General features: G+C 45.0%; 1 protein-coding gene across 5 annotated transcripts in view; it reads left to right on the top strand.

Annotated features, from left to right (window-relative positions):
* LOC133550796 (SUN domain-containing ossification factor-like) overlaps positions 1-17985 on the top strand; it is a 59905-nt gene extending 41920 nt beyond the window's left edge. For 2 of the 5 annotated variants that reach the window (XM_061896840.1, XM_061896839.1), the window contains 8 exons: positions 3923-3989; positions 6173-6931; positions 9655-9742; positions 9783-9956; positions 12559-12710; positions 12772-12857; positions 12920-12963; positions 17366-17985. In XM_061896840.1, coding sequence (XP_061752824.1) covers positions 3923-3989; positions 6173-6931; positions 9655-9742; positions 9783-9956; positions 12559-12710; positions 12772-12857; positions 12920-12963; positions 17366-17785 — 1790 coding nt within the window. In that variant the 3' untranslated portion in view covers positions 17786-17985. The remainder of the gene's footprint in view (positions 1-3922; positions 3990-6172; positions 6932-9654; positions 9743-9782; positions 9957-12558; positions 12711-12771; positions 12858-12919; positions 12964-17365) is intronic. The other 3 variants (XM_061896841.1, XR_009806379.1, XR_009806380.1) reach the window with 3 other exon arrangements.
* The last annotated feature ends 3808 nt before the right edge of the window (positions 17986-21793 follow it).

Genomic DNA, 21793 nt, shown 5'->3' with positions numbered 1-21793 from the left:
TCCCACATGACTGATTGTGCTGCTCTACATCAATATTGTGACTCCTCCCACATGACTGTGATTTGTGCTGCTCTACATCAATATTGTGACTCCTCCCACATGACTGTGATTTGTGCTGCTCTACATCAATATTGTGACTCCTCCCACATGACTGTGATTGTGCTGCTCTACATCAATATTGGGACTCCTCCCACATGACTGTGATTTGTGCTGCTCTACATCAATATTGTGACTCCTCCCACATGACTGTGATTGTGCTGCTCTACATCAATATTGTGACTCCTCCCACATGACTGTGATTGTGCTGCTCTACATCAATATTGTGACTCCTCCCACATGACTGTGATTGTGCTGCTCTACATCAATATTGGGACTCCTCCCACATGACTGTGATTTGTGCTGCTCTACATCAATATTGTGACTCCTCCCACATGACTGATTGTGCTGCTCTACATCAATATTGTGACTCCTCCCACATGACTGTGATTTGTGCTGCTCTACATCAATATTGTGACTCCTCCCACATGACTGTGATTTGTGCTGCTCTACATCAATATTGTGACTCCTCCCACATGACTGTGATTGTGCTGCTCTACATCAATATTGTGACTCCTCCCACATGACTGTGATTTGTGCTGCTCTACATCAATATTGTGACTCCTCCCACATGACTGATTGTGCTGCTCTACATCAATATTGTGACTCCTCCCACATGACTGTGATTTGTGCTGCTCTACATCAATATTGTGACTCCTCCCACATGACTGTGATTTGTGCTGCTCTACATCAATATTGTGACTCCTCCCACATGACTGTGATTGTGCTGCTCTACATCAATATTGGGACTCCTCCCACATGACTGTGATTTGTGCTGCTCTACATCAATATTGTGACTCCTCCCACATGACTGTGATTGTGCTGCTCTACATCAATATTGTGACTCCTCCCACATGACTGTGATTGTGCTGCTCTACATCAATATTGTGACTCCTCCCACATGACTGTGATTGTGCTGCTCCACATGAATATTGTGACTCCTCCCACATGACTGTGCTTGTGCTGCTCTACATCAATATTGTGACTCCTCCCACATGACTGTGATTGCGCTGCTCTACATCAATATTGTGACTCCTCCCACATGACTGTGATTTGTGCTGCTCTACATCAATATTGTGACTCCTCCCACATGACTGTGATTTGTGTTGCTCTACATCAATATTGTGACTCCTCCCACATGACTGTGATTGTGCTGCTCTACATCAATATTGTGACTCCTCCCACATGACTGTGCTTGTGCTGCTCTACATCAATATTGTGACTCCTCCCACATGACTGTGCTTGTGCTGCTCTACATCAATATTGTGACTCCTCCCACATGACTGTGCTTGTGCTGCTCTACATCAATATTGTGACTCCTCCCACATGACTGTGATTGCGCTGCTCTACATCAATATTGTGACTCCTCCCACATGACTGTGATTTGTGCTGCTCTACATCAATATTGTGACTCCTCCCACATGACTGTGATTTGTGTTGCTCTACATCAATATTGTGACTCCTCCCACATGACTGTGATTGTGCTGCTCTACATCAATATTGTGACTCCTCCCACATGACTGTGCTTGTGCTGCTCTACATCAATATTGTGACTCCTCCCACATGACTGTGCTTGTGCTGCTCTACATCAATATTGTGACTCCTCCCACATGACTGTGCTTGTGCTGCTCTACATCAATATTGTGACTCCTCCCACATGACTGTGATTTGTGCTGCTCTACATCAATATTGTGACTCCTCCCACATGACTGATTGTGCTGCTCTACATCAATATTGTGACTCCTCCCACATGACTGTGATTTGTGCTGCTCTACATCAATATTGTGACTCCTCCCACATGAATGTGCTTGTGCTGCTCTACATCAATATTGTGACTCCTCCCACATGACTGTGCTTGTGCTGCTCTACATCAATATTGTGACTCCTCCCACATGACTGTGATTGTGCTGCTCCACATGAATATTGTGACTCCTCCCACATGACTGTGCTTGTGCTGCTCTACATCAATATTGTGACTCCTCCCACATGACTGTGATTGCGCTGCTCTACATCAATATTGTGACTCCTCCCACATGACTGTGATTTGTGCTGCTCTACATCAATATTGTGACTCCTCCCACATGACTGTGATTTGTGTTGCTCTACATCAATATTGTGACTCCTCCCACATGACTGTGATTGTGCTGCTCTACATCAATATTGTGACTCCTCCCACATGACTGTGCTTGTGCTGCTCTACATCAATATTGTGACTCCTCCCACATGACTGTGCTTGTGCTGCTCTACATCAATATTGTGACTCCTCCCACATGACTGTGATTGCGCTGCTCTACATCAATATTGTGACTCCTCCCACATGACTGTGATTTGTGCTGCTCTACATCAATATTGTGACTCCTCCCACATGACTGTGCTTGTGCTGCTCTACATCAATATTGTGACTCCTCCCACATGACTGTGATTTGTGTTGCTCTACATCAATATTGTGACTCCTCCCACATGACTGTGATTGTGCTGCTCTACATCAATATTGTGACTCCTCCCACATGACTGTGCTTGTGCTGCTCTACATCAATATTGTGACTCCTCCCACATGACTGTGCTTGTGCTGCTCTACATGAATATTGTGACTCCTCCCACATGACTGTGATTGTGCTGCTCTACATGAATATTGTGACTCCTCCCACATGACTGTGATTGTGCTGCTCTACATCAATATTGTGACTCCTCCCACATGACTGTGCTTGTGCTGCTCTACATCAATATTGTGACTCCTCCCACATGACTGTGCTTGTGCTGCTCTACATCAATATTGTGACTCCTCCCACATGACTGTGCTTGTGCTGCTCTACATGAATATTGTGACTCCTCCCACATGACTGTGCTTGTGCTGCTCTACATCAATATTGTGACTCCTCCCACATGACTGTGATTGCGCTGCTCTACATCAATATTGTGACTCCTCCCACATGACTGTGATTTGTGCTGCTCTACATCAATATTGTGACTCCTCCCACATGACTGTGATTTGTGTTGCTCTACATCAATATTGTGACTCCTCCCACATGACTGTGATTGTGCTGCTCTACATCAATATTGTGACTCCTCCCACATGACTGTGCTTGTGCTGCTCTACATCAATATTGTGACTCCTCCCACATGACTGTGCTTGTGCTGCTCTACATCAATATTGTGACTCCTCCCACATGACTGTGATTGCGCTGCTCTACATCAATATTGTGACTCCTCCCACATGACTGTGATTTGTGCTGCTCTACATCAATATTGTGACTCCTCCCACATGACTGTGCTTGTGCTGCTCTACATCAATATTGTGACTCCTCCCACATGACTGTGATTTGTGTTGCTCTACATCAATATTGTGACTCCTCCCACATGACTGTGATTGTGCTGCTCTACATCAATATTGTGACTCCTCCCACATGACTGTGCTTGTGCTGCTCTACATCAATATTGTGACTCCTCCCACATGACTGTGCTTGTGCTGCTCTACATGAATATTGTGACTCCTCCCACATGACTGTGATTGTGCTGCTCTACATGAATATTGTGACTCCTCCCACATGACTGTGATTGTGCTGCTCTACATCAATATTGTGACTCCTCCCACATGACTGTGCTTGTGCTGCTCTACATCAATATTGTGACTCCTCCCACATGACTGTGCTTGTGCTGCTCTACATCAATATTGTGACTCCTCCCACATGACTGTGCTTGTGCTGCTCTACATGAATATTGTGACTCCTCCCACATGACTGTGATTGTGCTGCTCTACATCAATATGTTCTCCTCACATTGTCCTGCACTGTCCATATCTCTTCTTCTTCTTCTTTGTGTTGTTCAGGAAACATCTCATCCCAGGATGGAAGTCATGTGACCACTCCAACTCCCATCACAGACCCAACTACCAAGTGAGTCACAAGTCCTATTTGCTCTACCTACTGTACTACACAGTAGAAGACCCACCTACTAGATTATTTACATAGATTAGCTGCACTGGACTATAAGTCGAAAATATACAGTATACTTTGTGTAATGACTTCACATAACACGGCAGTAAACAAACTAAACTGAAGTATAGCTCTCATATCAGCTAAACTGACTCAATAAGAGGAGTTAACTTCTAGCTAGCTCTCCAATCAGCTAAACCGACTCAATAAGAGGAGTTAACTCCTAGCTAGCTCTCCAATCAGCTAAACAGACTCAATAAGAGGAGTTAACTCCTAGCTAGCTTTCCGATCAACTAAACAGACTCAATAAGAGGAGTTAACTCCTAGCTAGCTCTCCGATCAACTAAACAGACTCAATAAGAGGAGTTAACTCCTAGCTAGCTCTCTGATAAACTAAACAGACTCAATAAGAGGAGTTAACTCCTAGCTAGCTCTCCGATCAACTAAACAGACTCAATAAGAGGAGTTAACTCCTAGCTAGCTCTCCAATCAGCTAAACAGACTCAATAAGAGGAGTTAACTCCTAGCTAGCTCTCCAATCAACTAAACAGACACAATAAGAGGAGTTAACTCCTAGCTAGCTCTCCAATTAGTTAAACAGACACAATAAGAGATAACTCCTAGCTAGCTCTCCAATCAACTAAACATACTCAATAAGAGGAGTTAACTCCTAGCTAGCTCTCCAATCAACTAAACAGACTCAATAAGAGGAGTTAATTTCTAGCTAGCTCTCCAATCAACTAAACAGACTCAATAAGAGGAGTTAATTTCTAGCTAGCTCTCCAATCAACTAAACAGACTCAATAAGAGGAGTTAACTCCTAGCTAGCTCTCTGATCAGCTAAACAGACTCAATAAGAGGAGTTAACTCCTCGCTAGCTCTCTGATCAACTAAACAGACTCAATAAGAGGAGTTAACTCCTAGCTAGCTCTCCAATCAACTAAACAGACTCAATAAGAGGAGTTAACTCCTAGCTAGCTCTCCAATCAACTAAACAGACTCAATAAGAGGAGTTAACTCCTCGCTAGCTCTCCAATCAGCTAAACAGACTCAATAACAGGAGTTAACTCCTAGCTAGCTCTCCAATCAGCTAAACAGACTCAATAAGAGGAGTTAACTCCTAGCTAGCTCTCCAATCAACTAAACAGACTCAATAAGAGGAGTTAACTCCTAGCTAGCTCTCCGATCAACTAAACAGACTCAATAAGAGGAGTTAACTCCTAGCTAGCTCTCTGATCAACTAAACAGAATCAATAAGAGTTAACTCCCAGCTAGCTCTCCAATCAGCTAAGCAGATACAATAAGAGGAGTTAACTCCTAGCTAGCTCTCCAATCAGCTAAACAGACACAATAGGAGTTAACTCCTAGCTAGCTCTCCAATCAGCTTAAAAGACACAATAAGAGGAGATAACTCCTAGCTAGCTCTCAATCAGCTAAACCGACTCAATAAGAGGAGTTAACTCCTAGCTAGCTCTCCAATCAACTAAACAGACTCAATAAGAGGATTTAACTCCTAGCTAGCTCTCCAATCAACTAAACAGACTCAATAAGAGGAGTTAACTCCTCGCTAGCTCTCCAATCAGCTAAACAGACTCAATAAGAGGAGTTAACTCCTCGCTAGCTCTCCAATCAGCTAAACAGACTCAATAAGAGGAGTTAACTCCTAGCTAGCTCTCCAATCAGCTAAACAGACACAATAACTCCACAGTGATGTTTTGGTGAATTTACTGAGGAATTAGTGCCAGTGAAACAATACAAAAAGATTTAGTCAATAGTACAAACACAGACACTCGTACATGTGTTAGCATATTAGCCTAGCTTGATTAGATTAAGATAGCAGGTAGAAATATGCATAAAAACACTCCTACAGACGTCACACATGGGGCACTTTAGTGAGTAAGAATAGTTTTAGTTATATTGTAAAACTGACAAACCTTACTCGGAGTGATGAATGTAGAATCGCTATGGATGGTTTTACTTCCAGTTTAAGGCATTAAAAGGGAAGGTACATTTTAGTGAGAGAACTTGTCTAAAAGATGGCGCCGTAGCACAAGCAACAACATGTCTGCTAGAAGACTATTGCACAGCAAACATTATGGCTGTTAGCTGATGATGAACACTGCTCTCCTGCTCTTCTTTGGTAGTCCTGAGTTGGAGGAGGCAGCCGCCTCTCCAGATGTGGTCACCACTGAACCTTCAGCTCCACACCTTCTTCCTGACAATGTGAGTCAACATCTGCAGGAGCAGATTGTCATCCCTTTAGAGTCGGAGGAAGAGGACTCCATCGTCTCCACAATAACCCTTTTGGAAAAAGAGGAGGAGCCGGATGAAGAGCGGGAGGAGGAGCATGTGTCTTGTTGCTGTGCAGACTCCCTCCAGGAGTATCTGCAGCAGCAGTGTTTGCTGCTCCTCTGCAGGACCGCCACACCTTTGCCACAGCCCCCAGAGGACAAACATCAGCCCCGACAAGAAGAAGAAGAAGAAGAAGAAGCTCCTGCCAGGGAGCCAGGAAGTGGAGGCAGCCTACCTCCAGAGAAGACTGTCATAGACTCTCAGGAGCACTCCATCAGCCAGCTGGAGCCCAGCCTCAGTCTGCTGGAAACACCTTGTGTCGGCCCAGAAGAAGGCCAGGACATTGTTCCCCTGGCACCAGTCCCCTCTGACATGGCTGGAGAAGATGTTCCTGCCCCCGAACCCCCGCACACACTCCCAGACCTCACAGAAGACTTCTCCTCCAGCGGCCTCCCGGACATGTACGCCGAGCCTCCTAACACCACGGACAACAACCTGCTGCACACCGCCGGCCAGAAGGAGTCCGTGTTCATGAGACTCAACAACCGCATCAAGGCCCTGGAGACCAACATGTCCCTCAGTGGACGCTACCTGGAGCAGCTCAGCCAGAGGTGAGGAACCTAATGGGGGGAAGTTCTGCCATCTCCTCATGTGTCTCATGGGGGGAAGTTCTGGCATCTCCTCTTGTGTCTCATGGGGGGAAGTTCTGGCATCTCCTCTTGTGTCTCATGGGGGAAGGTCTGGCATCTCCTCATGGGGGGAAGTTCTGGCATCTCCTCATGTGTCTCATGGGGGGAAGTTCTGGCATCTCCTCATGTGTCTCATGGGGGAAGTTCTGGCATCTCCTCTTGTGTCTCATGGGGGGATGTTCTGCCATCTCCTCTTGTGTCTCATGGGGGGAAGTTCTGGCATCTCCTCTTGTATCTCATGGGGGGAAGTTCTGCCATCTCCTCATGTGTCTCATGGGGGGAAGTTCTGCTATCTCCTCTTGTGTCTCATTGGGGGAAGTTCTGCCATCTTCTCTTGTCTCTCATGGGGGGAAGTTCTGCCATCTCCTCTTGTGTCTCATGGGGGGAAGTTCTGGCATCTCCTCATGGGGGGAAGTTCTGGCATCTCCTCATGTGTCTCATGGGGGGAAGTTCTGGCATCTCCTCATGTGTCTCATGGGGGAAGTTCTGGCATCTCCTCTTGTGTCTCATGGGGGGAAGTTCTGCCATCTCCTCTTGTGTCTCATGGGGGGAAGTTCTGGCATCTCCTCTTGTGTCTCATGGGGGGAAGTTCTGCCATCTCCTCATGTGTCTCATGGGGGGAAGTTCTGCTATCTCCTCTTGTGTCTCATTGGGGGAAGTTCTGCCATCTTCTCTTGTCTCTCATGGGGGGAAGTTCTGCCATCTCCTCTTGTGTCTCATGGGGGGAAGTTCTGGCATCTCCTCATGGGGGGAAGTTCTGGCATCTCCTCATGTGTCTCATGGGGGGAGGTTCTGCCATCTCCTCATGTGTCTCATGGAGGGGAAGTTCTGCCATCTCCTCTTGTGTCTCATGGGGGGAAGTTCTGCCATCTCCTCTTGTGTCTCATGGGGGGAAGTTCTGCCATCTCCTCTTGTGTCTCATGGGGGGAAGTTCTGCCATCTCCTCATGTGTCTCATGGGGGGAAGTTCTGCCATCTCCTCTTGTGTCTCATGGGGGGAAGTTCTGGCATCTCCTCTTGTGTCTCATGGGGGGAAGTTCTGGCATCTCCTCATGTGTCTCATGGGGGGAGGTTCTGCCATCTCCTCATGTGTCTCATGGGGGGAAGTTCTGGCATCTCCTCATGTGTCTCATGGAGGGGAAGTTCTGCCATCTCCTCATGTGTCTCATGGGGGGAAGTTCTGCCATCTCCTCTTGTGTCTCATGGGGAGAAGTTCTGCCATCTCCTCTTGTCTCATGGGGGGAAGTTCTGCCATCTCCTCTTGTGTCTCATGGGGGGAGGTTCTGGCATCTCCTCATGTGTCTCATGGGGGGAAGTTCTGCCATCTCCTCATGTGTCTCATGGGGGGAAGTTCTGCCATCTCCTCTTGTGTCTCATGGGGGGAAGTTCTGCCATCTCCTCATGTGTCTCATGGGGGAAGTTCTGGCATCTCCTCATGTGTCTCATGGGGGGAAGTTCTGGCATCTCCTCATGTGTCTCATGGGGGGAAGTTCTGCCATCTCCTCATGTGTCTCATGGGGGGAAGTTCTGCCATCTCCTCTTGTGTCTCATGGGGGGAGGTTCTGGCATCTCCTCATGTGTCTCATGGGGGGAAGTTCTGCCATCTCCTCCTGTGTCTCATGGGGGGAAGTTCTGGCATCTCCTCATGTGTCTCATGGGGGGAAGTTCTGGCATCTCCTCATGTGTCTCATGGGGGGAAGTTCTGGCATCTCCTCATGTGTCTCATGGGGGGAAGTTCTGGCATCTCCTCATGTGTCTCATGGGGGGAAGTTCTGGCATCTCCTCATGTGTCTCATGGGGGGAAGTTCTGGCATCTCCTCATGTGTCTCATGGGGGGAAGTTCTGGCATCTCCTCATGTGTCTCATGGGGGGAAGTTCTGGCATTTCCTCATGTGTCTCATGGGGGGAAGTTCTCCCATCTCCTCATGTGTCTCATGGGGGGAAGTTCTCCCATCTCCTCATGTGTCTCATGGGGGGAAGTTCTGGCATCTCCTCATGTGTCTCATGGGGGGAAGTTCTGGCATCTCCTCATGTGTCTCATGGGGGGAAGTTCTGCCATCTCCTCATGTGTCTCACGGGGGGAAGTTCTGCCATCTCTTCATGTGTCTCACGGGGGGAAGTTCTCCCATCTCCTCATGTGTCTCACGGGGGGAAGTTCTGGCATCTCCTCATGTGTCTCATGGGGGGAAGTTCTGCCATCTCCTCATGTGTCTCACGGGGGGAAGTTCTCCCATCTCCTCATGTGTCTCATGGGGGGAAGTTCTGGCATCTCCTCATGTGTCTCATGGGGGGAAGTTCTGGCATCTCCTCATGTGTCTCATGGGGGGAAGTTCTCCCATCTCCTCATGTGTCTCATGGGGGGAAGTTCTCCCATCTCCTCATGTGTCTCATGGGGGGAAGTTCTGGCATCTCCTCATGTGTCTCATGGGGGGAAGTTCTGGCATCTCCTCATGTGTCTCATGGGGGGAAGTTCTGGCATCTCCTCATGTGTCTCATGGGGGGAAGTTCTCCCATCTCCTCATGTGTCTCATGGGGGGAAGTTCTGGCATCTCCTCATGTGTCTCATGGGGGGAAGTTCTGGCATCTCCTCATGTGTCTCATGGGGGGAAGTTCTGGCATCTCCTCATGTGTTTCCTTCACGTTCAGATATCGCAAGCAGATGGAGGAGATGCAGAAGGCCTTCAACCAAACCATCATCAAACTGCAGAACACTTCCAGAATCGCAGAGGAGCAGGTGAGGTATCATTTATGATTCCTCATGTTGCTCCGTGCAGGACCAGCGTCAGAGCGAGTCCATCCACCTGTGTTGTATCATTTATGATTCATCATGTTGCTCCGTGCAGGACCAGCGTCAGACTGAGTCCATCCACCTGCTGCAAGGCCAGCTGGAGAACATGACTCACATGGTCATCAACCTGTCCGTCACACTCAGCCAGCTGCAGAACCAGGTAGAGCATTTGCTACCGCTTTTTCCATCCTGGAGCCTACCTCCTCTTATAGACAGAGCCCACTGTCATGTCACTCACACATCACTACACCTGCTGGACTGGACTGGAGCCTACTACACCTGGCTCAAAGCTGATCATTCTACTTTCAAACATCTTCAAAAGTAGCCAGTAACAAACGTGTCTGCATCGTTCAACTGTCTCAAGTGATCAATTCATGAATGATTGGGAAATTACCACTCCGCTTCAATCGAATGAAAGACAGCATTAGTCCTTTGTGTGTTTCTGCACCTGATCGAGCATTTTCTAACATTCCATGCTACTAAATACTTCAAGTGTGCACGAGGGTTGGTACTAATCAATCAGAACAGTACTATACTCCTTTCTATTGATTAAAGGGGCAGGACGTACATCACACAGGCGGTGACATTGCGGCTTTTAGGAGCAGAGGAGCATGTTGGGCAGCGCACACGCACCGAGTACTTACAAGCAGACACAGTATCTAGACAGAAAAGCAGAGGAGCATGTTGGGCAGCGCGCGCACACCGAGTACTTACAAGCAGACACAGTCTGTAGACAAAAAAGGGAGAACGGACGCATTTAGTGTAAAAAGTCAAGATAACACTGAAACACCCTCAGGAAGAGCTGTTTTAAGACATGGCTAACATCCATCCACAGTGTTTTAGCTACTTTAATCCTGGTCTCCATGGCGGCAAAAAAGTAAGTTTTTTCCAATAACATTATCACTGGAGGACGAGGAACAGCTAAACATGCTTCACTACACACCATAGGAGGATACAATAGCTCACCGCTAACAGCAAGCTAGCACCCTTGAATGTAAACAAATGGATCTACTGTAATGATACCAAGTACAAGATAGTTGATATTTGTTATCGCCAACAAAATCTTTTTTCCGTTTATAAAAGTTTATGTTATGTTTATAAAGTCAGGAAATGTTATATAATAATAAATACACAGAGGACATAAGTAAAGGAAATTAAAAATATAGCTACTGACGACAGGTACATAGCGCTAGCCTAAATAGCATGCTAGCATGGATTACCATGAATATGCTAATCACACACAGTATAAAACATTGGGTGGACAAAATGAGACAAAGAAGGCGTGGCATAAAACATGTTTTCCTGTGCCAATGTCGGAGAAAGTTGTACATGTACACAAACTATGCTGAGTTCAAGTACCACCGACATCAGTAGGACAAAACGGTGCTGGCCACCTACACAAAACATATATTTGCCCCATCTTTTGAAGAAGCCTTGCCAGTATAATGCACAGGTGACTTCACTTGGAGGATGCAGGTGTGTGCCAGGGAGGATGTAAAGATGCATGATGATGCAGGTGTGTGCCAGGGAGGATGTAAAGATGCATAATGATGCAGGTGAGTGCCAGGGAGGATGTAGAGATGCATGATGATGTAGGTGTGTGCCAGGGAGGATGTAGAGATGAATGATGATGCAGGTGTGTGCCAGGGAAGATGTAAAGATGCAGGTGTGTGCCAGGGAGGATGTAAAGATGGAGGTGTGTGACAGGGAGGGTGTAGAGATGCATGATGATGCAGGTGTGTGCCAGGGAGGATGTAAAGATGCATGATGATGCAGGTGTGTGCCAGGGAGGATGTAGAGATGCATGATGATGCAGGTGTGTGACAGGGAGGATGTAAAGATGCAGGTGTGTGCCAGGGAGGATGTAAAGATGCAGGTGTGTGACAGGGAGGATGTAAAGATGCAGGTGTGTGACAGGGAGGGTGTAGAGATGCATGATGATGCAGGTGTGTGCCAGGGAGGATGTAAAGATGCATGATGATGCAGGTGTGTGCCAGGGAGGATGTAGAGATGCATGATGATGCAGGTGTGTGACAGGGAGGATGTAAAGATGCAGGTGTGTGCCAGGGAGGATGTAAAGATGCAGGTGTGTGACAGGGAGGATGTAAAGATGCAGGTGTGTGCCAGGGAGGATGTAAAGATGCATGATGATGCAGGTGTGTGCCAGGGAGGATGTAAAGATGCATGATGATGCAGGTGTGTGCCAGGGAGGATGTAAAGATGCAGGTGTGTGACAGGGAGGATGTAAAGATGCAGGTGTGTGCCAGGGAGGATGTAAAGATGCATGATGATGCAGGTGTGTGCCAGGGAGGATGTAAAGATGCATGATGATGCAGGTGTGTGCCAGGGAGGATGTAAAGATGCATGATGATGCAGGTGTGTGCCAGGGAGGATGTAAAGATGCATGATGATGCAGGTGTGTGCCAGGGAGGATGTAAAGATGCAGGTGTGTGCCAGGGAGGATGTAAAGATGCAGGTGTGTGCCAGGGAGGATGTAAAGATGCAGGTGTGTGACAGGGAGGGTGTAGAGATGCAGGTGTGTGACAGGGAGGATGTAAAGATGCAGGTGTGTGACAGGGAGGATGTGAAGATGCAGGTGTGTGACAGGGAGGATGTGAAGATGCAGGTGTGTGCCAGGGAGGATGTAAAGATGCAGGTGTGTGCCAGGGAGGATGTAAAGATGCAGGTGTGTGCCAGGGAGGATGTAAAGATGCAGGTGTGTGCCAGGGAGGATGTAAAGATGCAGGTGTGTGCCCACACAGGTGTGTCTGAGGGAGAAGTACCTGGCGGTGTGTGTGCTGCTGGCCGTGTGCGTCACCCTGCTGCTGTGTGCCAAGTGCTGCATGTTCATCAGTCCTCCTGCAGGACCACGGCTGCCCCCGGACACCACCTACACCTACTGTGGTCCTGCCAGGTACACACTGGTAGCATCATCTTGTCTTCATTCTGACTCCGCCTCTTTCTCCTCTCATCAGCCACTTGACTTCCTGTCATGACTCCGCCCTCAAGAGGAGCGCCTCCTATCCACTCATCAACCCCTCGCAGTCCGACACCATTAAAGGTAGCAAATGTTGCTTCTTGGCATGTCAAGTCAGGACCGTGACCCCGGTCTCTGTCTTGCAGGGGTGGACAGTGTCCAGGCTGAGGAGAGTCCAGCCAACAGGAAGGTGGGTTAGTCACACACATTCTTCTCCTGCTGGACCTCATGTCCACATATATTCATTCGTTCATTTCATGAGGACATGATAATATTGGACCTTATGTTCACATGTATTCATTCATTCATTTCATAGGGACATCATACTATTGGACCTTATGTTCACATGTATTCATTCATTCATTTCATAGGGACATCATAATATTGGACCTCATGTTCACATTTATTCATTCATTCTTTTATTGGGGACATCATAATATTGGACCTCATGTTCACATATATTCATTCATTCATTTCATAGGGACATCATAATATTGGACCTCATGTTCACATTTATTCATTCATTCTTTTATTGGGGGCATCATAATATTGGACCTCATGTTCACATTTATTCATTCATTTATTTCATAGGGACATGATAATATTGGACCTCATGTTCACATATATTCATTCATTTCATAGGTACATCATAATATTGGACCTTATGTTCACATATATTCATTCATTCATTTCATGGGGGCATCATAATATTGGACTTTATGTTCACATATGTTCATTCATTCATTTCATAGGGACATAATATTAGACCTCATGTTCACATATATTCATTCATTCATTTCATAGGGACATCATAAGATTGGACCTCATGTTCACATATATTCATTCATTCTTTTATTGGGGACATGATAATATTGGACCTTATGTTCACATATATTCATTCATTCATTTCATAGGGACATCATAATATTGGACCTTATGTTCACATATATTCATTCATTCTTTTATTGGGGACATGATAATATTGGACCTTATGTTCACATATATTCATTCATTCATTTCATAGGGACATCATAATATTGGACCTTATGTTCACATATATTCATTCATTCTTTTATTGGGGACATCATAATATTGGACCTTATGTTCACATATATTCATTCATTCATTTCATAGGGACATCATAATATTGGACCTCATGTTCACATATATTCATTCATTCTTTTATCGGGGACATCATAATATTGGACCTTATGTTCACATATATTCATTCATTCATTTCATAGGGACATCATAATATTGGACCTCATGTTCACATATATTCATTCATTCTTTTATCGGGGACATGATAATATTGGACCTTATGTTCACATATATTCATTCATTCATTTCATAGGGACATCATAATATTGGACCTCATGTTCACATATATTAATTCATTCATTTCATGGGGACATCTTAATATTGGACCTCATGTTCACATATATTCATTCATTCATTTCATGGGGACATGATAATATAGGACCTCATGTTCACATTTATTCATTCATTCATTTCATGGTGACATGATAATATTGGACCTCATGTTCACATTTATTCATTCATTTATTTCATAGGGACATCATAATATTGGACCTTATGTTCACATATATTCATTCATTTCATGGGGACATCATAATATTGGACTACATGTTCACATATATTCATTCATTCATTTCATGAGGACATGATAATATAGGACCTTATGTTCACATATATTCATTCATTCCATGGTGACATGATAATATTGGACCACATGTTCACATATATTCATTCATTCATTTCATAGGTACATCATAATATTGGACCTCATGTTCACATATATTTATTCATTCATTTCATAGGGACATCATAATATTGGACCTTATGTTCACATATATTCATTCATTCATTTCATGAGGACATGATAATATAGGACCTTATGTTCACATATATTCATTCATTCCATGGTGACATGATAATATTGGACCACATGTTCACATATATTCATTCATTCATTTCATAGGTACATCATAATATTGGACCTCATGTTCACATATATTTATTCATTCATTTCATAGGGACATCATAATATTGGACCTTATGTTCACATGTATTCATTCATTCATTTCATGGGGACATCACAATATTGGACCTTGTGTTCACATACATTCATTCATTCATTTCATAGGGACATCATAATATTGGACCTTATGTTCACATATATTCATTCATTCTTTTATTGGGGACATGATAATATTGGACCTTATGTTCACATATATTCATTCATTCATTTCATAGGGACATCATAATATTGGACCTCATGTTCACATATATTCATTCATTCTTTTATCGGGGACATGATAATATTGGACCTCATGTTCACATATATTCATTCATTCATTTCATAGGGACATCATAATATTGGACCTCATGTTCACATATATTAATTCATTCCATTTCATGGGGACATCTTAATATTGGACCTCATGTTCACATATATTCATTCATTCATTTCATGAGGACATGATCACACCCCCCCTGAGAAACACACAGTGGGTGGAGGTGCACCACCAGCAGGTAGAACATCAAACGTGGAGAAGTTGTCAGTGAATACATTTACATTCACATTTCCCAGAATTCCCACTTTTTCGGGACATTTTCCCCATTCAAAATGAATTGGCCATTTTTGAAACTATCACAATTCAACACATTCAAACTACCATCTTTCTACATACAACACATTTCCAGGAATTCCTGTTTTTTTTTCTAACCTTATTTTAATGTGATGACTCCTTCCACATTTTTCACCCCACTTCAACTGTTCCGCTGTCTAAACATTCCTCATAGTCAGCACAAAAAAACAAGTTGGTTTAACAACTTGAAAAATTCCCAGTTTTCCCCAAATCCCATATTAGCAGTTTTCTATTAAAAAATGTCAACGTTTCTTGAGCGACTTCAACAATTCCAACGCCAACCAACTCAGCTCATTCAGGACATTCACGCTACTAATCATTTTACCAAAAAAATCCCGCCCGTCCCCAAATTCCCAGAAAGTTCCCGCTGACATTTTTCCAAGTTGCACAATTCCATCATTTTTCAACCCATTCAAAGTATTCCACTTTCGACACATTCCACCTAACACTTCCCAAGTTCCTTTTTTCCCTGGACATTCAAACTTTTTAGCATTCAAACTATTCTTACATTCATGCTACATTCTGTCAGCATTCACACTCTGGTACTAACTACACAAGCAGGGAAGTAGTCAGCTTGTGGAAATGCTAAATAAAAAGAAAATACAACAAATCCTTTCCAACTTACACCCCCATACCATCACACATGCTGCCTAGAACACTTTCACCCTACAACAATCACTAATACACCCCCATACCATCACACATGCTGCCTAGAACACTTTCACCCGACAACAATCACTAATACACCCCCATACCATCACACATGCTGCCTAGAACACTTTCACCCTACAACAATCACTAATACACCCCCATACCATCACACATGCTGCCTAGAACACTTTCACCCTACATCAATCACTAATACACCCCCATACCATCACACATGCTGCCTAGAACACTTTCACCCTACAACAATCACTAATACACCCCCATACCATCACACACGCTGCCTAGGACACTTTCACCCTACAACAATCACTAATACACATGCTGCCTAGAACACTTTCACCCTACAACAATCACTAATACACCCCCATACCATCACACACGCTGCCTAGGACACTTTCACCCTACAACAGTCCCGATGGTCTTTTCCCCCTTTGGTCCACAGTTTCCAAAAACCATTTGAAATGTGGACTCCTCAGACCACAGGACACTTTTCCACTTTGCATCAGTCCATTTTAGATGGGCTCGGGCCCAGCGAAGCATTTCTGGGTGTTGTTGATGAATGGCTGTGGCTTTGCAGAGTAGAGTTTTAACTTGCACTTACAGATGTAGCGACCAACTGTAGTTACTGACAGTGGTTTTCTGAAGTGTTCCTGACCCCATCTGGTGATATCCTTTACACACTGATGAAGTTATTTCCCCACATTCTCTGAACCTTTTGATGATATTACGGAGCGTGGATGGTGAAATTCCTAAATCCCTTGTTGAGAAATGTTTTTAAATAATTTGCTCAGGCATTTGTTGACAAAGTGGCGCCTCTCGCCCCGTCTTTGTTTGTGAATGAGTGAGCATTTCATGGAATTTGCTTTTATATCAAATCATGGCACCCACCTGTTCCCAATTAGCCTGTTCACCTGTGGCATGTTAAAAATAAGTCTTTGATGAGCATCCCTCAACTTTCTCACTCTTTTTTGCCACTTTTGCCAGCTTTTTTGAAACACGTCGCAGGCATCAAATCCCAAATGAGCTAATATTTGCACAAAATAGCAAAGTTTGTCAGTGTGAAGATGAAATATCTTGTCTTTGCAATCTATTCAATTGAATATAAGTTGGAAAGGATTTGTTTTAGTCTCTTTTTATTTAGCTTTTACACAAGCGGACTACTTCCCTGCTTGTGTACTTTGTAGTTGCACTCGACCTGCTGAAGTGTGTTGTGGGTAACAATGTGTCATCTTCTTGTGGGCTAACTTGCAGAGGCGGCGGCGTAAGATGAAGTCCATTGAGGAAGTGGAGACTCTGACTTCCTGTCTGGCTGCTCCTCCCCCTTTATGTAACGGTGTGCCCGCCAAGAGACCGTCCTCCAGAGACTGTCCGTCCGAGGCCAGCTCGGAGACGTCGTCCCATTCAGACGATCCGTCCTTCTGCGGAATCACCACGGCTTGTTCCCGCATCTGCCCCGGGCTGAACCCGCCCAAGACCCGGGCAGAGAGACGGGCGTTAAGACGCAGGCGTCCCAAGCCCACCTGTGCGGTAGTGGACTTCCTTCAGGCCCCGCGTGGGAACAAGACCAAGGCTTTCTCCATCTCGGCCACGCAGGACATGATGAATAGGAGGAAGTCGGAACCCAGTCCTGGGACCTTTGGCCTGAATATTCCCCGCTCAGGACCCGTCTGACATGAAGAGTCTGCAGGTACTACTCTTCTCTCTAAAAACACGAAGAGTGTCCATGGTCTGTTGGTACCACTCTCCTCCCTGAAAGTCTTGACATGAAGAGCGTCCATGGTCTGTTGGTACCACTCTTCTCCCTGAAAGTCTTGATATGAAGAGCGTCCATGGTCTGTTGGTACCACTCTTCTCCCTGAAAGTCTTGACATGAAGACTGTCCATGGTCTGTTGGTACCACTCTTCTCCCTGAAAGTCTTGACATGAAGACTGTCCATGGTCTGTTGGTACCACTCTTCTCCCTGAAAGTCTTGACATGAAGACTGTCCATGGTCTGTTGGTACCACTCTTCTCCCTGAAAGTCTTGACATGAAGACTGTCCATGGTCTGTTGGTACCACTCTTCTCCCTGAAAGTCTTGACATGAAGACTGTCCATGGTCTGTTGGTACCACTCTTCTCCCTGAAAGTCTTGACATGAAGACTGTCCATGGTCTGTTGGTACCACTCTTCTCCCTGAAAGTCTTGACATGAAGACTGTCCATGGTCTGTTGGTACCACTCTTCTCCCTGAAAGTCTTGACATGAAGACTGTCCATGGTCTGTTGGTACCACTCTTCTCCCTGAAAGTCTTGACATGAAGACTGTCCATGGTCTGTTGGTACCACTCTTCTCCCTGAAAGTCTTGACATGAAGACTGTCCATGGTCTGTTGGTACCACTCTTCTCCCTGAAAGTCTTGACATGAAGACTGTCCATGGTCTGTTGGTACCACTCTCCTCCCTGAAAGTCTTGACATGAAGAGCGTCCATGGTCTGTTGGTACCACTCTTCTCCCTGAAAGTCTTGACATGAAGACTGTCCATGGTCTGTTGGTACCACTCTTCTCCCTGAAAGTCTTGACATGAAGACTGTCCATGGTCTGTTGGTACCACTCTTCTCCCTGAAAGTCTTGATATGAAGACTGTCCATGGTCTGTTGGTACCACTCTTCTCCCTGAAAGTCTTGACATGAAGACTGTCCATGGTCTGTTGGTACCACTCTTCTCCCTGAAAGTCTTGAAATGAAGACTGTCCATGGTCTACAGGTACAAAGATGTGCTGCTTGTTGCTTTTGTAAGACATTTCATGTGTCATTAAAAGTGGACCATTGTTGGGACAAAAAGTGACTGGTTCTTCAAAGTCCAACACGAAAAACCGCCCACATAAGAGTTGTTGGTATGTGAGGAAGCAACATTGAATAGGACCATCTTAAGAGTAGTTCTAGGCCTGTAGGCCTAACATTGAATAGGACCATCTTAGAGTAGTTCTACGCCTACAAGTATGAGAGGAAGCAACATAGAATAGGACTATCTTAAGAGTAGTCCTAGGCCTGTAGGCCTAACATTGAATGGGACCATCTTAAGAGTAGTCCTAGGCCTGTAGGCCTAACATTGAATGGGGCCATCTTAGGGTAGTTCTACGCCTACAAGTATGTGAAGAAGCAACATTGAATAGGACCAGCTTGAGAGTAGTTCTAGGCCTGTAGGCCTAACATTGAATGGGACCATCTTAGAGTAGTACTACGCCTACAAGTATGAGAGGAAGCAACATTGAATAGGACTATCTTAAGAGTAGTTCTAGGCCTGTAGGCCTAACATTGAATGGGACCATCTTAAGAGTAGTCCTAGGCCTGTAGGCCTAACATTGAATGGGACCATCTTAAGAGTAGTTCTAGGCCTGTAGGCCTAACATTGAATGGGACCATCTTAGAGTAGTCCTACGCCTACAAGTATGTGAGGAAGCAACATTGAATAGGACCAGCTTAAGAGTAGTTCTAGGCCTGTAGGCCTAACATTGAATGGGACCATCTTAGAGTAGTTCTACGCCTACAAGTATGTGAGGAAGCAACATTGAATAGGACCAGCTTAAGAGTAGTTCTAGGCCTGTAGGCCTAACATTGAATAGGACCATCTTAGAGTAGTTCTACGCCTACAAGTATGTGAAGAAGCAACATTGAATAGGACCAGCTTGAGAGTAGGACTAGGCCTGTAGGCCTAACATTGAATGGGACCATCTTAGAGTAGTCCTACGCCTACAAGTATGAGAGGAAGCAACATTGAATAGGACTATCTTAAGTGTAGTTATAGGCCTGTAGGTCTAACATTGAATGGGACCATCTTAAGAGTAGTCCTAGGCCTGTAGGCCTAACATTGAATGGGACCATCTTAAGAGTAGTCCTAGGCCTGTAGGCCTAACATTGAATGGGACCATCTTAAGAGTAGTTCTAGGCCTGTAGGCCTAACATTGAATGGGACCATCTTAAGAGTAGTCCTAGGCCTGTAGGCCTAACATTGAATGGGACCATCTTAAGAGTAGTTCTAGGCCTGTAGGCCTAACATTGAATGGGACCATCTTAAGAGTAGTCCTAGGCCTGTAGGCCTAACATTGAATGGGACCATCTTAAGAGTAGTCCTAGGCCTGTAGGCCTAACATTGAATGGGACCATCTTAGAGTAGTACTACGCCCACAAGTATGTGAGGAAACAACATTGAATAGGACCAGCTTAAGAGTAGTTCTAGGCCTGTAGGCCTAACATTGAATGGGACCATCTTAAGAGTAGTCCTAGGCCTGTAGGCCTAACATTGAATGGGACCATCTTAGAGTAGGTCTACGCCTACAAGTATGTGAGAAAGCAACATTGAATAGGACCAGCTTAAGAGTAGTACTAGGCCTGTAGGCCTAACATTGAATAGGACCAGCTTAAGAGTAAGTCTAGGCCTGTAGGCCTAACATTGAATGGGGCCATCTTAGAGTAGTTCTACGCCTACAAGTATGTGAAGAAGCAACATTGAATAGGACCAGCTTGACAGTAGTTCTAGGCCTGTAGGCCTAACATTGAATGGGACCATCTTAGAGTAGTTCTACGCCTACAAGTATGAGAGGAAGCAACATTGAATAGGACTATCTTAAGAGTAGTTCTAGGCCTGTAGGCCTAACATTGAATGGGACCATCTTAAGAGTAGTCCTAGGCCTGTAGGCCTAACATTGAATGGGACCATCTTAAGAGTAGTACTAGGCCTGTAGGCCTAACATTGAATGGGACCATCTTAGAGTAGTCCTACGCCTACAAGTATGTGAGGAAGCAACATTGAATAGGACCAGCTTAAGAGTAGTTCTAGGCCTGTAGGCCTAACATTGAATGGGACCATCTTAGAGTAGTACTACGCCCACAAGTATGTGAGGAAACAACATTGAATAGGACCAGCTTAAGAGTAGTCCTAGGCCTGTAGGCCTAACATTGAATAGGACCATCTTAGAGTAGTTATACGCCTACAAGTATGTGAGGAAGCAACATTGAATAGGACCATCTTAAGTGTAGTTATAGGCCTGTAGGCCTAACATTGAATGGGACCATCTTAGAGTAGTTCTACACCTACAAGTGAGGAAGCAATATTGAATAGGACCAGCTTAAGAGTAGTTCTAGGCCTGAAGGCCTAACATTGAATAGGACCATCTTAGAGTAGTTCTACGCCTACAAGTATGTGAGGAAGCAACATTGAATAGGACCATCTTAGAGTAGTTCTACGCCTACAAGTATGAGAGGAAGCAACATTGAATAGGACTATCTTAAGAGTAGTTCTAGGCCTGTAGGCCTAACATTGAATGGGACCATCTTAAGAGTAGTCCTACGCCTACAAGTATGTGAGGAAGCAACATTGAATAGGACCAGCTTAAGAGTAGTCCTAGGCCTGTAGGCCTAACATTGAATGGGACCATCTTAGAGTAGTCCTACGCCTACAAGTATGTGAGGAAGCAACATTGAATAGGACCAGCTTAAGAGTAGTTCTAGGCCTGTAGGCCTAACATTGAATAGGACCATCTTAGAGGAGGTCTACGCCTACAAGTATGTGAGGAAGCAACATTGAATGGGACCATCTTAGAGTAGTTCTACGCCTACAAGTATGAGAGGAAGCAACATTGAATAGGACTATCTTAAGAGTAGTTCTAGGCCTGTAGGCCTAACATTGAATGGGACCATCTTAA

The sequence above is a fragment of the Nerophis ophidion genome, linkage group LG04, assembly GCF_033978795.1.
Source record: "Nerophis ophidion isolate RoL-2023_Sa linkage group LG04, RoL_Noph_v1.0, whole genome shotgun sequence".
NCBI lineage: Eukaryota > Metazoa > Chordata > Actinopteri > Syngnathiformes > Syngnathidae > Nerophis > Nerophis ophidion.
This window is presented reverse-complemented; position numbering and strand designations above follow the sequence as displayed.